This window comes from Callorhinus ursinus, unplaced genomic scaffold, assembly GCF_003265705.2.
Source record: "Callorhinus ursinus isolate GAN/ISIS: 27379988/994484 unplaced genomic scaffold, GSC_fseal_2.0 scaffold6, whole genome shotgun sequence".
In the NCBI taxonomy this organism is placed as follows: Eukaryota; Metazoa; Chordata; class Mammalia; order Carnivora; family Otariidae; genus Callorhinus; species Callorhinus ursinus.
Window position 1 is genome coordinate 48,283,458 of NW_027397068.1, and position 17,024 is coordinate 48,300,481.

At 35.1% G+C, this 17,024-nt stretch overlaps 1 protein-coding gene and 1 pseudogene across 5 annotated transcripts in view; one reads left to right on the plus strand and one right to left on the minus strand.

Annotated features, from left to right (window-relative positions):
- MED23 (mediator complex subunit 23) overlaps positions 1-17,024 on the minus strand; it is a 47,231-nt gene that overhangs the window by 18,337 nt on the left and 11,870 nt on the right. For all 5 annotated transcript variants that reach the window (XM_073893939.1, XM_025865512.2, XM_073893940.1 and 2 more), the window contains 8 exons: positions 13,409-13,609; positions 11,426-11,569; positions 9,213-9,358; positions 7,996-8,241; positions 5,445-5,587; positions 4,273-4,447; positions 3,379-3,542; positions 837-961 (listed from right to left, as the gene is read on the minus strand). In XM_073893939.1, the coding sequence (XP_073750040.1) occupies positions 837-961; positions 3,379-3,542; positions 4,273-4,447; positions 5,445-5,587; positions 7,996-8,241; positions 9,213-9,358; positions 11,426-11,569; positions 13,409-13,609 (1,344 nt within the window). The remainder of the gene's footprint in view (positions 1-836; positions 962-3,378; positions 3,543-4,272; positions 4,448-5,444; positions 5,588-7,995; positions 8,242-9,212; positions 9,359-11,425; positions 11,570-13,408; positions 13,610-17,024) is intronic.
- LOC112819477 (U2 spliceosomal RNA) lies at positions 2,045-2,185 on the plus strand (annotated as a pseudogene).

Consider the following 17,024-nt stretch of genomic DNA (forward strand, 5'->3'; position numbering starts at 1 on the left):
AGAAAGAAAGAAAGAAAGAAAGAAAGAAAGAAAGAAAGAAAGAAAGAGAAAGAAAGAAAGAAAGAAAGAAAGAAAGAAAGAAAGAAAGAAAGAAAGAAAGAAAGAAAGAGAGAAATTATGTACCTTTTGGTTACATATTTTATTATCTCTATAAGGAAAATCCATTATACTATCTCAGACCATCAATCAGCATCACCTGGGACCTGTAAGAAATGTAGACTCGGACCCCATTCTAGACCTACTGAATTGGAAGTTCAGCGGTCTATCTGAACAAGCCCTCTAGGTAATTCTGAGAAGTTTGCTCTAACCCTATTGGAAGTTCTAGAAAGCAGATGTTCATTATGCTTAAACTTTTCTCTGAAAAGTGGAGGACAGATGAGGTTTTCCCTTCTCCATATTATAAAAGCCAAGTTTATAGTGTTTCTGTGTGATTAAAAAAAATTCAGTCAAGTGTAACAATGTGTATTCTGTGAAGCTTTGTTAAGCTGTATTTCTCCCCATTTCAGTTCTAAGAGAGAGAAACCTTTTTTTTCAGGTGATATGTTAATTCTCACAAGATTCTAAGATTGTTAACTAATAAGACAAAACCAAAATTATATTTTTAGGAACATATCCGATCCTGGAGTATGACAGGGAACAACTCAAGAGACTTTGGAATAGCAAAAGATTTTTATAAAAAGAAATAAAAGTTAATTTCCTTTGGATATCACTAAAACAAGCTCTCTAGAATAACACTAAATGGGAAAAAATGAATTAATGGGAAAGAATGATTTCATATATATTAAATGGAAGAATGATTTTGTATACATTCAATATGTAATTCAAGACCAAATTACCTGTAGTGGGCCTGGAAAACAGCTAAGAGTGTGTGACGCCCAGTTATGAGGGGTAAAACTCATGATGGTCTGAAGTATGTCTTTACACCAAGTTCCCTGAATTGAATCAGAGCCTGTAAAAAAATCTAAACATAAACAAACAGATGTAATCCAGATATAAATGACCGACAATTCATAAATATCACAGAGAAAGTAACAATTATGTAAACCCATTGAATTTCACTGCAATACGCTCACTGCTTAGCTAGTTATATTCAGTTTAAACCTATATTCTCTTAGTTTATAAATGATTTGAATTATTACATTAGTAAAATGAACACAATTTTTGGAAAGAAGACAAAAGACATTGCAATCTTTTTTTTTTTTTTTTTTTAAGTAGGCTCCACACCCAGCGTGGAGCCCAACATGGGACTTGAAATCATGACCCTAGGATTGAGACCTGAGCTGAGATCAAGAGTTGGACGCTTAACGGACTGAGACACCCAGGTGCTCTTGCAATTTTTTTTTTTAAGGTTACAGAGCACCAATGATCTAACAGTGATATAGGCCCATCACAATTGCTCATGTAGTTCACTCTGACAATGAGGTATCAGCACTTTATTGAGCCAAGGAAACAGAATTAAGAAAGTAGATATCTTTTCTAGTGGTTGAAACAGCTATAAGACTTTAACTCTCTAAATCAAGAAGGTTAATTTATGTAAAATAAGATAGTTTACACAGATGTATTTGAGGTTGCTAAATTCAATAACTATTTCTTTAAAACAGCAGTTCTCAAAGTGTGGTCTGCAGATTCTGTGGGTCCCCAATATCCTTTCAAGGATTCGATGACATCAAAACTATTAAAATAATAATACTAAGATAGTACTGATCTTTTCACTGTGTTGATATGTGTACAGATGCAGCAAAGGTAATGATAAGTAAAACTGCTGGCCCTCAGAACAATCAAACAGTGGCACCAGACTATACTAACAGCCATTGTCTTCTTCACCACACTCTCGGGCGGGGTGGGGGGAGGAGGGGGAAGTGCCAGTTTTACTCAAGACTATTCTTGAAGTAGTGAAAAGGACTATATCCTAGCCCTTAAGCACATCTAATTTTATGTTGTGATAAAAATGGAAGTATGCATAAAGCATCCTAGCTATACACATCAAAGTATGATGGGTATTCTAAGTAAAAGTACTTGTGCAATTGTTTGAATATCGAGTTAAATCGCTTCTTGGCCTTTTGGCTAAGATCAAGTGTGGAATATCGAGTTAAATAAGCTCTTTTTTTTTTTCTTATGGAATTCCATTTTTACTTGAAAGAACATCTGACAGAAAACTACAGTTATTTGGAGTTGGGCATTAAGCAGAAATTTTCTTGAAAATTAACAAAGGGAGCCTGTTACTTCAAGGAAAACAAATGACCACATCTTTTGCCAATGATAAAATCTGACTTTTCAAGTGAAAAATCAAAATTTTGGAAAACTTGTATCCACTACTATAACCCTGACAGTTTTCCAAAACTTAACGATTTTCCTAGTGAAATTTGCAGTGAAACTAACAAATGTAATTTTATGATACTGTATAATGAAGTGTGGAAACATTTCTAAGATCTACATAACTCAGTGAACCAAAGCTTTCTAAAAACTAATTCATAGTTATAAAATATACATGAATTAAAAAAATCCATTAGGTGTGCAAAGCAGACCAAAGGATTATAATGTAATAGAGTACAAAAAGTTCACTGATAGAACTTCGGATTCTACAGTGCAACTAATGTTTAAGAAACCATTACTTGTCCAATTTTGTGTGACATCAAAGAATATTGACAATTACTAGAAAAGGCCATTAAAATACTCCTCCCCTTTCCAACCTCGTACCTGTGTGGGGCCATATTTTTTTTCATTTCTAAAATAACATATTGCAATAGATGAAATGTGGAAGTAAATAGAAGATCCAGCAAAGCTTCTTTTACATCAGATATTAAAGAGAGATGCAAAAAATGTGAAACAGTGGTGTTTTTTCTCACTAAAGTTTTGTTCTGGAGAATATATATTTACTTTTCACAAAAAAATATGCCATTTATGTTAATATATAACAAGTTTATTATTTTTAAGCGAATCAAAAAATATTAAAAAAGCATCCAACTAATAATACAGTGCATATTAACTAAATTGAATTTAAATAAAAAAATTTTAAAAAGCATATATCTTAATATCTAATAAAGTAAATATTGATATAACCCATTTAATGAAAATCTTTGGGAGTTTCTTTTTTTATTTTTAAGAGTATAAAGTGATCCTGAGACCAAAAACCTCAAGAACCACTACTTAAAAATGATGTAAGATGGAAACTGAAGCTCAACTCAGTTAAAATGATAGTACACAGAAGAACCTCCATTAATGATTAAAATGGTAAAGGTATTAAACAACTATTTTTTTTTTTTAAACAGATGAAATGGATCTTTTCAGTATGTTATCCTCTTAAAAATCAGTAGGAACACTGCATGCTCTAATTCATCTGTTTTTGTTGGTGATAACCACCATATTTATTCACTGTACCTGTTACGTGAGTTGCTCTAGCTAAGGTCAATATTAAGGCTCGGTTCAGCTCTTCAGATTCTGCGGATAGCACCGTTTTGGGATCACTCAGGAAGCGTGTGAACTGTGGCTGTACCTCTGAGCTCCCTAATGCTGTTATGAGCCTAAGTGCAGTGCTCTCAACACTGAAAGGCGGGAGAACAAAAAGAAATGAAAAAATTAAGTTGCAAAAAAAAAAAAAAAAAAAAAAATTAAGTTGCATATAAAATTTCAGAATTTTAGAATTAAATCTAATTCTAGGTTAATTAAAATGGAAAAAAACATGCAAACTATGAATTCCTCTTCTTTGATTAAAAAAACACCCTCCTCCTTTACGTGAAAATGAGCTTTGTTTGTTTTAAAAACCTGAGGTGCCAAAAAAAACCAAACCAAAACCAAAAACAAAAAAACCGAGGTGCCAAATTTTATAGCAAAACCAACTGACATTATTTACACATTTGAAAAAGATAGCTTGTAGCTTATAGGACTAAACAATTTCACCTAGATATACAGCATTTCAAAAATTACATTTTTCAATCTGAAATATATTTTCACTTAGAGCAAAATCAAAGTGACATGATAATATAACCATAATCTGAAGTGTATTTAAATCCAATATTCTTAAGGGCTAAATTAGAACATTTTGTCAAAAGCCTTGGAAGGACTTCTCAGGCCAAAGAGCACTTGGCGAGGACTGAACTACCTCAATAACTTCCTATTTAAAAGCTGTCCTCTACTTCTGTACTGGAGATACAAGACTCTAGAAGCAGAGGAGGTTTATGACATATGAAAACAAATACTATAAAGGATTAAGTTCCCCATGTTCAACAAAGTTTCTAAGAAATCTTAAGGAAAGACCGTCATCCAAGAGCTCACCAGAGATGGAGCTGGTTCTGGTTGGTTTGTGCAACCGCGGCTAGAGTGTGAAGATGGCTCAGCAGCTGCACTCTATAATGAGGCTGGATGTGGTGCATCCGGTAGCTGAACATCTCAAGAAGTGTGTGTAAGATCCCCCAGGCATGGGACTTGAAAACAGTTGGTAAAAGTTGACCTTGAGGAACAAGACAATTTAAGGCACCAATTATAAAAGCTATGAATTAAAAGCACTGAAGAAAAGTCACATGGAGTAAAATCTATATAAAGATTTGATCATGAACACACACACACACACACAGACACTCCAAATTTTCTCCATTAATTTCTCCTTTAATGGTAAGGAAAAAAAAATCTTTATCTTAATTAGAATACCAAGTTAGCTTTTTTTTTTGGCTGGAATATGACAAATGATACTCAAGTTCATCTGAAAAACTGAGACAACATATGAAAAAAAAATTACCCTTCCTCACTTCTTAGTTGTCTTTTACTTTTATAACGTTAATGTTCCCACTCTTTTGAAGTATGAGGATCATTTTTTTAATATACAAATTACATGACACCCACTCTTATTCCTTCCTCTCTCCCAAAAAAGCTGTATTCAACCCTCAATTATCTGGGAAGAAGAGTAATTATGGTTCAAATTAAAATTATGCTGTATTAGTAAAAAGTTGTAATTACCATGAATCAGAAAAACACTTCTATATTAGAAAGTATCTATTACTTAGAACTGCTAACAACTAACAGATACTATAAGCCATCTCCTGAAATGCAGGAAACCTCCTTCCCTATTGCCAGTCAGACTTAGCCCCAGGGGCAAACCAGCAAAAGAAGCACATGGGACCACACATTCCTGCATAAGAATAGGTACCATGTCTGTCTAGCTCACTGCATCCCAAACACTTAACAGAACACCCTTTTCTTATCATAACTTTAAAAGTACAACTCACTCTCCTCACTCTCACACTCTTATCCCTCTTTTTTGAGTGATTTTTCTCCATAAGACTTATCATCTGACATATTCCATACTTTATTTGTCTGTTCCCCCTAATTAGCAGGTAATCTCTATGATGGAAGTGACATCTGCATACTATTGCATCCCCAGCACCTAAAAGAATACCTGTTGAATTAATGAATGGGGTAATGGTTATAAACACCAGAAAGTTCTGTCTTACTGATAAATCCTTTGATGCCCAAGGACTCTATCTCCATATAGACCAATAAACGACTGTAAGTTTCCACTAGGGCTGGAGCCAAGGCCACACTGGATTTTGCATGAGCAAGTTTTATCACTCTGGTAGCAATGCTATGGATAAGGCTGAGGAAAAACAAAAGAAAAGAAAAATCCTTATTTTTGACATAGAGAAGCAGTTACACTACTTATAGGGAACTTGCTATAAATCTAAACTTAGGGACGCCTGGGTGGCTCAGTCTGTTAAGTGTCTGCCTTCAGCTCAGATCATGATCCCAGGGTCCTGGGATTGAGTCCCGCATCGGGCTCTTTGCTCAGTGAAGAGCCTGCTTCTCCCTCTGCCTGCTATTCCCCTTGCTTGTGCACTCACTCTCACGCTCTCTCTCTCTCTCACTGTATCTCTTGTTCTGACAAATAAATAAAAAAAATCTTCAGAAAAAATCTAAACTTAAATACATGAATGCATGAGCTCCATTTTAATCATTTAAGTTGTACAGGACACTTGGTAGTGATGCAGTGTACAACCTGAGACTAATTCTGGTTTCCATGGTGCTTTCAATGCACATCAGGATCCCTCTGCACATGGAAAAGCAAAATTTGGGTATGACTCTAAGAACACACTTTAATTAAAGGGCGCCTGGGTGGCTCAGCTGGTTTAGTGACTGCCTTCGGCTCAGGTCATGATCCCGGAGTTCTGGGATCGAGTCCCACAGCAGGCTCCCTGCTCAGCTGGGGGTCTGCTTCTCCCTCTGACCCTCTTCCCTCTCGTACTCTCTGTCTCTCATTCTCTCTCTCTCAAATAAATAAATGAAATCTTAAAAAAAAAAAGACTAAAACACACAAAAACCAAAAACAAACCCCAAACTAATTTAAACAAAAAGAGCCATGTATGGTTTTAGTCTGTTTTTCTTTTTCAAGTATGTAACAAACTATTTCAGAAATTAAATGACTTTTATCAGAGAATTACTTAAAAAAAATCACTGCTAAGATCCAAATGTTGGGTTCTAACAGGGTTTTCCTCAACTCTGTCACACAAGCAGGTAAAGCACATGTATAATGCTATGACAATGTTTACCATTAGAAAAAGAGCATGGCTCTTCTAGAACTGATGTCCCACAGATACATTCTCCTTTACCTACATAGTGTCTGAACTCTGAGCCAATACTTAAAGAGCTAAAGACTAGAAATGAAAATCTGGATTTCTATCCCTTCTCAAAAAAATTTAGAAGATCTAGCTATACTAGTCTACATTCTTACATGATAGAAATTAGCTAAAATGGCGGCACCATGAAGTAAGCCCTGCATGTTTCATTCAGCCTCAATCTCTTCTAGATACACATACTTGCATGTGCATGAACACCTGATGCTCTTTCACTCAGCAGCATGTGGCACTCACATTGTCAGCTTGGCTCCTAGGGGTACCTGAGGTTCTAGAATCACAACCAACAGAGCCATTCCTGTCTTTTTAGAAACTATGCAAAATGTCAATTCTAAAAGCATCCCTATTTATTATCAATATAGTACAGGCATTATAATTTTCATATCCCTGGACTCAGCAATTTACCTTCAGCAAATTATTTAATAAAAATGTATTATAGATAGGTGCAAATACAGCCTTAAAAGCAGTTTTCATAGCCATCATTATAATACTAAGACACTGCGAATAATTCATGTCCAACAATGTGGAACTGGCTAAATAAACATATATAGCCACACAAAAGACTTCTTTATAGAAATTAAAACAGATGTTTTTAAAAAAACACTAGACTGAAAGAGGTGTTTGATCAATTATTACGGGGAAAAGGTGGTTATAAAAGAGTATTGCAGGGCGCCTGAGTGGCTCAGTTGATTAAGCGTCCGCCTTCTGCTCAGGTCCTGATCTCAACTTCCTGGGATCAAATCCCTCATCCGCTCCCTGCTCAGAGGGGAGTCTACTTCTCCTTCTCTCTGCCCCTCCTCCCACTGATCTCGCTCTCTCTCTCTCCAATAAACAAATAAAATCTTAAAAAAAAAAAAACTATTGCAGTAAGAATCCATTTTGTTAAAAGAAAAATCCCAACCCATAAATGCATATATTTATACACAGAAAAAAAGGCTCAGAACATACACCAAAAAATTTTACAATGCTTATTTCTCAATATTTTCTTGAGGTTTATTTGTACACTCTAGAATTCCTGTAATACCACTTTTGGGACGCCTGGGTGGCTCAGTCGGTTAAATGTCTGCCTTCAGCTCAGGTCACAATCCCGGGGTCCTGGGATCGAGCCCCGTATAGGGCTCCTTGCTCAGTGGGGAGTCTGCTTCTCCCTCTGCCTGCCGCTCCCTCTGCCCCTCCCCCTGGTCGTGTGTGCGCTCTCTCAAATAAATAAAACCTTAAAAAAATAAGTAAATATCATTTTTGTAATAAAATAAACCTAATCATTTTTTTAAAAAATGTACCTGACCATAAAGCACACACACAATCATGAAATAAAGCCTATACTACACTGATGTCAATTCCCTGACACAGGAGCAAATAAATAAAAAGAACATACCTCATTTTGGCATGAACTGTCAGTGAATCTAGGAGGTTCATGGGTAAGGGAGTAATAGATGCTGAAGCCAAGCAGCTCGTTCCAGGAAGAGGTACTCTCATAATTCCATTTCCATAAATTGTTTCTACCAGAGCTCCCATGGGTAATGTAAAACATTCTGAATTTGTAGAGTATGCATTACACAGCAGGGCAATCTTATAGTCATTCATCTGTAAACTTTTATTTCTAAGACTCTGCTGTAGGAACCTAAAATTTCAAGTACCATTAAACAGTAAACAATGCAAATAATTTCCAGAACATTAACTCTGTGCTTCAAAAAACATTTAATTTCATGAAATGATTTACTAATACTATCTTTATTCCTACAGGTATGACAGTTTCTGCCCAAAATGTAGAGTGGAAACATAGAAAAGTTTGAGTAGCCTTTCAAAAAGAACTTAAGTAATCACAGGTTATCAATTAATGGATATTTGTTAAGTATTACTAAATACACAGCACTAGGATTCAAATAATGAAGAAATAACTCAAGAATTCATGACCTTGGTTTCTATTTATTATCTATCTGGTTAAACACAACAATGTGGCTTCATTATAGATGTCACTGTGAAAAGATGATTAAGGAATGTCTTATAAAGGGAAAGCCAAGTGAAATGTGAAGTCCACCTACCCTACAGTCTCCTATGAAGAGATCTGGCAGTCCTTGTCAGAAGTTCTAGGTGGGAAGTTCAGGTGTTCCTAACACCCTATCTAAAGCCAAGTCTATCTAACAAGGCAATCTTCTCTGAGTAATCACAGCTCTGTAAACGGTGTAAGGGAGCACACCAGCCAGAGCAGCTCAAATAATCGTGGCTGCCCAGGGAGTGAAGACATCTGTCAGATCACTCTCAACTCCTGAGTACTTAAGAAATTTTGAAACATTTTCACATGCTTTTGGAAAATAAGAACTTTAATTAAGGTAAAACATGTAAAAGCAAAAATTAGACCTGGAAATTAAATAAATATATATATATCTGCAAACACATAAAAATTTTCTAGTTGTTTTCTGATACAGGTATTGGTCAGTTTTCCTTGGCAGGCCATTACACATTAAATATTCACCTTTACCCCCAGTGGGTGTGGGGAGATTTCCATATTTCATACAAAAACTGAGACCAAGAGTAGCCTACAATACACTACTTATTAATTAAAAAAATTAACTTAACCTACAAATTACTTACTCATGGTGAAGCTTTAGGGAATGAGGTATTGGAATCTGTAGCTTGGAGTTGTCATTTTGGGCTTTTCTATTGAGATGAATCCAAATGCAAGTCATTGCAAAGGCATGAGTTGACTGGGGTTTGTTAATATCGGGAACTGGGATATACTGGAAAATAACAATATGCATATTATAGGAAAGAGAAGAATTAACTAATTCTGTGTATTCTAATAAATACGTATTCTAATAATCCATTATTGATATACCTCTTTTTAAAATATCCTTTAACTTCAATTCTTCTTTGATTATTCAATAATACAAATCAGAAGATCTAATAGCTATAAAATAATGAAACTATTACAAGATTATTTTTCCTTGCCAAGAAATTAACAGAAATTCACAGATGCTTGGTTGAGTTTTTCCTACTGTCACGAGGCATTCACAATCATTTAAAATTATTCTTTAAAAAAAAACATGAAATTTTACTGAATGTGATGAATATGCTGAAAACGCAGAATTTCTAAAAGTCACATATATGCTTTTCAAGAACATCTAACAAGAAATATACAGTCTAAATAAGTACTATTAAAAAATAAGTACTAATAATATACATCATCACACATATACATATATTATATGCTGATGGGGGAAATGACGTGGATGTCTGGAATTTGCTTTAAAATTGTCTAGTGTTGGGCTCCTGGGTGGCTCAGTTGGTTAGGCAACTGCCTTTGGCTCAGGTCATGATCCTGGAGTCCCGGGATCGAGTCCCACATCGGGCTCCCTGCTCGGCAGGGAGTCTGCTTCTTCTTCTGACCCTCCTCCCTCTCATGCTCTCTGTCTCTCATTCTCTCTCTCGCAAATAAATAAAATCTTAAAAAAAAAAAGATATAAAAAAATAAAAAATAGAAATAAAATTGTCTAGTGTTAAGAAAAAAGATGAGTGGAAAGATGAAGCAAGGATGTTTCTTAAAACTACAATGAGATATCCCCTCACATCTATCAGAATGGCTAAACTCAAAAACACAAGAAACAAGTGTCGGCAAGGATGTGGAGAAAAAGGAACACTCTTGCACTGTTGGTGGGACTGCACTCTGGTGCAGTCACTATGGAAAACAGTATGGAGGTTCCTCAGAAAGTTAAAAATAAAACTACCCTACGATCCAGTAATTGAATGCACTACTGGGTATAAAAACACAAATTCAAAGGGACACATGCACCCCTATGCTTACTGCAGCATTATCTATAATAGCCAAATTATGGAAACAGCTCGTTCCATCAAGAGATGAATGAATAAGATATGGTGTGTGTGTGTGTGTGTGTGTGTGTGTGTGTGTGTACACATGATGGAAAATTACTGTCATAAAAATGAAATCTTGCCATTTACAACAACATGGATAGAGCTACAGAGTATAATGTTAAGCGAAGTAAATCAGTCAGAAAAAGACAAATAACATATGTGTGGAATTTAAGAAACAAAACAACTGAGCAAAGAAAAAAAAAATGAGAGAGAAACAAACCAAGAAATACTCTTACCTACAGAGAACAAACAGATGGTTACCAGAGGGGAGGTGGGTGGGAGGATGGGTGAAAGAGGTGATGGGGATTAAACAGTACACTTATCATGATGAGCATTGAGTAATGTATAGAATTGTTGAATCATTGTATTATACACCTGAAACTAATAAAAAACTTAAAAAAATATTTCTTGGTGATGAGTACATAGGAGTTTATTTTTCTATTCACTCTACCTTTTCTGTGCATTTAAAAATTTCCGTAACAAAATGTATTTTTAAAAATGGCAATCATCAATATATACCATATTTTACTCAAATACTCATATAATGAAATAGGGGGAACACAATTGGCAAACAAACAAAAGATATTAACAGATACTAATGTTATTTGGTCAGTCAATGATGTGTATAGATTAAAACAGCTTAATGCTTTTAAAAATTGTAAACTTATTTAGAATGTAGAGAAAGAACTTGCTATACAAGATGTTCAATTTTAAGAGATAAACCAGAAATAATCTAGTTCAATTTCCTCACTTCACATATGAGTAAACTAATGTCAAGAGGGACTGATGTCCTTCCCAATTTATGGTTAGTCACAGAATTGGGAAAGAACTCAGGTTTTCAGCTTCCAAATCCAGTGATCTTTCCACAAAATCACACTAAACATAAATTAGACATAATCCATTCATCACACTGTTAACTATTTTATAAAACTTACTTCTTTTTCTGGATATAGAAGGTCAAAGAGCTTCATGACAGGAAGAAAATCAGCTAGTGCATTTTTCTGAATACTTCCAGAAATGAATTGCAGGAGAACCCACATTAGATGATCTCTGCCTTTAATCAGTCCTCGCCCTGCTAACTATAAAAGATGTTTAAATACACATCTACACAGCTGGTTAAAGAGATGGATATAGTAAAGTTTAAAGAAAAACAAAACAAAACAAAAAACCAGGAGAAACCCTGTTCTCCAAAAGTTAGCATCTAACTTTGGCATTTACAAAATACTTAGTCTCAACTCAAGACACACCAAGCAAAGCTTTTTAAGTTATTTTAATATTCTATATTTATGTTTCCTCTGTGACCCACAAAACAGCTATGCATATCAAAATTTAAATATTTTAAAACATAACTAGGTTGCCTATGTATGCAAGAGAATCAAGTTTAATATGAGATAATTTGTTAAAATATCTCATCAAAACACAAGGAATACTTCTGATACCAAAAGGATTTTTTTTTTTTTTTAATTTAAAATCTTCAAGGGACGCCTGGGTGGCTCAGTCGGTTAAGTGTCTGCTTTCGGCTCAGGTCATGATCCCAGTGTCCTGGGATCAAGCCCCACGTTGGGCTCCCTGCTCAGAGGGAAGCCTGCTTCTCCCTCTCCCACTCTCCCTGCTTGTGTTCCCTCTCTTGCTGTGTCTCTCTCTGTCAAATAAATAAAAAATAAAATCTTTAAAAAAATAAAAATAAAATAAAATCTTCAAGAAGTTATCAAAAAACACTTCTGGTTTCCTGCAAATTATAACAGCCATTGATTAATGGTGGTGGGGGTGGCAGTGGGGGTCATTGGCGGTTGGAAGGATTTTAACAAGGCTTACAAAAAAGTTTCCCCCAAATAATCCATGTTGTAGAGATACTACAAATATAACAACATTTATTTCCATTCAATGTGTCTAAAATCTTATGATAAAACCAACTCTTCCACAGACATACTCTTCCACTTGTAGTCCCTGTTTTGGATTCATTGTCCCACTTTTTCATTCACTGCCAAAATAGAAACCAGTGAGTGATCCTAGACTCCTGTTTTTCCCTCTGTTACCTATCCAGGGGCAAGTCCTACTATTCTCAGCATACCTGTCTCAGTATACCTGGTCTTGGGTTCCTCCTCTGTTCTGGTTTGGGCCGTCAGCATCTTCCACCCAGATCATTGCAAAGGCTCCCTTACCAATTTCCTTGCCTCTGATTTTGGCCCCTTCCATCTCTTTATGTCACCATCTTCCTACATGTGGCAATTAGCAGTAATTTTTCCCACTTTTATATGATGATGTCATTTCCCTCCTCATTTGCCTCCCAAAGAGGATCTAAACGCCTTAGAACAAACACTTGGCCATATAAAGTTTTCCATATCTGGTCTTGCCTTCTTGCCTTCCTGATCTCACCAACATGTTCCTGTTTATATTTTTCTTTCCAGTTCCCACACATATTTATCCTTTTCCAAATGATCACGTTATTGCAATGGGAACACTTTCTTATCTTCTCCTCTTGGCAAATTTCTACTTGTCCTTCAAGTGCTAGCTTCAAGATCTCTTTGATAAAGCCATTCCTGATGTCTTGAAGAGGGACTATTCTCCTTCATACCTACTGCAGGAAAACACGCTTCCATTATGTGAACTATTAAATTATAATCAAATTGTTTACTCTTGTATCTTCCCAATAGTAAGGAGCTCCTTGAGGGTACCCCAGTGCCTTCTCATTTTGTATCCCCTGGTCCTTGCACTATGAATATATGGAATGAATGACTGAAACCAATATTTACAGTGACAAGAAAGTGTAAAGTTTAGAAACCATAAAAGCACCGCACAAAACAGAAATTAGGGCTAAGAACTTCTGTCATGGCTGAAATCACTAGGCAATGTCCATACCAGTCTAAAACATACTAATTAACAGGTGAAGTGGCTCTGATGAAAGATTTAGTACTTACCTTCTGATGAAGAGAAAGGACCATGTGTGGAAAACTTGCAAACTGGAAAAGCACAAAGAAAATGAGCTGACTTGAGAGATGCTGCCACAGGAGTTGGCTTGTTCCGCCGTCGTCAAACTTCTCCTCAGTCTCGGACCGCTCCATGGCATAAACCACCAGATCCACCAACTGGTCCTCCAGCACAGGGCAGCGCTGTTTGTGCTGTAGGGCAGAGATTAGATACAGTATTCCAAAAGCCTCCCGGTTAGTTTTAGAAGTTACCGGTTAATGGGCATTAATTGTAACAAGAGGCTGAGAAGCATGGAATGAAGTTGAACTTAGAAAGTTAAGGTTAGATTTAGTCTATTAAAGCTGCATCATGTTACATTATCATAGAGGATGAGTTCCATAAAAAAATTACTTTTCAGATCTCAGGGAAAACAGACTAAGTCTTATTAACTTCTGGCTTTCACTACACACGTCACTGTTTCAATTTGACAAGGGGCACTGCACAGTAGAAAATTTTGTTATTTATCTTTTGAAAAAAGGTAATTTAAAAAGCATATGAAATGAGGATAGCAGTATTAATTTTGCATTCTAACTCAAAATATAAAAACCCTGAATCTCCAAGAATCAAATATTGTGATGAGAGCAAACAAAGAGAGAATCTGTGTATTTTAAAGTAACCACCACAAGTTTATACTAACTTTACATACAGAGGTATATCTAAATAGCTGCCAGATTACTCAGTATCTATTTTTCAATGTGTGTTATTGATCCTGATACTGAAATGGAAACTTCCTCTACAAAAACACTGATCTCAAAGTTAATCTCTGCTCTTCCTTCTTAGAAGCCAAACATAATGCAGCTTTAATTTTAAATTAGACTATTTTAAAATCTAAAACAAGAAAAAGAATTGAATTTAAACACTAAAAATGAAAATGCAACTTCCCTTTCTAGAGGCAAAAAGATTTATGCTTTTAAAAGTGATTTAAAAAATATATACTTTTACCAAAAGAAATATGTTAAGCCATATTTTAAGCCATTTTCATATTTCTTTTATAAAATATGTTATATGACTTAACGGCCAAGCAGTTGGAAGCCTTTCTAGTGAATACAATCAGTAATACAGATGCTTTCCCTCTAAACTTTAGACATGATTATTAGTCTTTTGCCATGAAAAAGGGATATGATTTCTTTAAATTTAGGGGAAAAATGCAAAATGGGGACGGATTTGGAAAAAAACAAAACATAATGAGTAGCATCCCCTCTTTTGCATGCTCTTTGCCAGCTCCAAACTTGTAAAGCTCCAATATAGCTGCACTTTCTTAAAGCATGCAAATAAAACAAACATCTATCCAAAACAGTAAGCATCAATGGTTGTTTCATAGTTTTTCCAAAAACACAATGCCATGATCACAGTTCAACCACATTACAGGTTTACAAATAGCAATAGTAACACCACCAGTTGAGACTACAGTACTTTCCCTCCAAATGTAATTATCATTATGAAGCAGAGCAAAGTGCAACAGACAACACTACAAACTATTTCTTAAATCAGCATGCAAAACTACTGTGTACAGGGCTTGAAATTCACTAGTTCTGCCAACCACCAACAACCTAAGAAATGTGTCAGACAACACAAATTTAGAGTGAAATCATTCAAAGTATACAAGAGTCAGAAAAATTTGTGAAAAGAAGTAAAGCCAGGATTTCCAGTAGGAATTTTTCATTAGTGATGGGAATTTGCTTCTAGTTTGGAAACTAACCAATTTGTCATCTATTCCTCCAGCCACAATGGTCTTCCATTAGTCCACTTCAGGAAAAAAGAACTAAATAAAATTGGTTTTTAGCACCTGAGTCATTTTGGAATTTCCCTTTTTAGTGTTAGCTATTTATTTAAAAAAAAACTAGATTTTTACCTACATATCTTTAACTGTGTTGTAATGGTCATATAGTTAATGATTTAAAGAGGAAAACCAAAAATATTAAGATTTTGACAAAGTAAGAACTGGGAAATTTACAGTTAAAGCTGATGATCTTTCAATACATACCACGACTCAAATTACCTCTAAATCTTCTGTTAAGAATTACATTAGTCTAGAATCTCTATGGTATCCAATGCCCTGGTGTCTGAGTGTGACAGAACATCTATCAGGATTAACTCCATGTTTCCCAGGTGTTTTGGTTAAAGCCAAGGATATTTCTCAAACTGATTTTGGGGATAGCTTAGTTCCTTTGTTTATTTGCCAATTTTATTAATATCAGAAAAAAAAAAAGCAAGAAAAAACCCCACCGAAATATAAAATGATGTGTTAACTACTTGAGAAAAAGTTTAGCTTTAGTTTTCATTACTAAAAAATAAGTACATTAAAATTAATATTCTCCACCATGTAGATTATTTTACAAAGTGGAATAAATATAAATTTGTAAAGCAGTTTAATAATCTGATAAAGATTAATTATCAATCATGAGGCTATGGTAATTTGGTAAGCCACTGGATGCTTTGTCTATGGCTATTTACAATGTGCTTTCTGAAAGCTTTTGTAAATTTAAGTCTTCAAGAAATAGGCATGTAAGTCAAATTAGCTAGTTTACATCATATCTATATGCATATTTAGTTAAAACCTGTTTAAACAGTAAGAATCTAAGTTCAATATTTTAACAACTTAATTTCTGCATAGTAGCTCAAACTGCACTGGAAACTTACTTAACTTTAAGCTTTGGTAAAAGCTGAAAATGAGGCACAAGGCATTAATAGAAACACTAGCATTAACATCTACTCATGCCCCTGATTCTTTCCCACCACTATTTCAAATGGCAAATGGTAATGCTTTTCAGTCTAAATAACCATATCCTATATTAAGTGGCCCCTGACAATTCTGATGTAACAGTTCTGGTACTACTTTTGTTGTAAAATTTTAACATATTGTAGTTAGGTGGACTTGTTAATTTCAAATCATTATTTCAGTGCTAGAAATCAATTTTAGAGCAATAGCTATTCAGGACAAGTTGGGAAGAGAAATCCCTTTGTATGCCATTTATCATATTCTCTGCCAATCAGAATTGGAGCCCTATGCCAGTTAATACCACTTTCAATGGTGTCTTTCAAACATAACTGAGTGATTCGTCTAGTACCTCAATGTCTCAGGGTAGCCAGAATTTACACACCACCACAAAAAAGCTTGAGGAGTGTATCTGTTTTGTAATGTTCTTATTCGGCAGAAAGAACACAAAGTTGTGTAAACACACAGAACAGGATTCTTCCACTGTGAACCCTCCACTTTGCTGGTCACAGAACTGGGCTATTTATGACATTCTGAATGTGACCGACTTTAGGATAATATATAGCCCAATTCCTACTGGAAAATGCAATATGGATAGCTCTTAAAAGGTTTCAAGCTTTAAGTAAATTATTGCATTGCTAGAGAAAGGACAAGAAAGTATAGTGCAGGATATAGTTCTGTAATGATAAAAGATGTGATAAGATCACTTGTTTATTTTTAATCATATGTTTATACTTTGTATTCTCATTTTCTACTCTACTTTCCAGGTGGTAAAAATAATATATCAAGTCAATTCAGCATATATCTTCCATCTACAGTCCATTCACTACAGAGTTTTCTACCAAAACAAT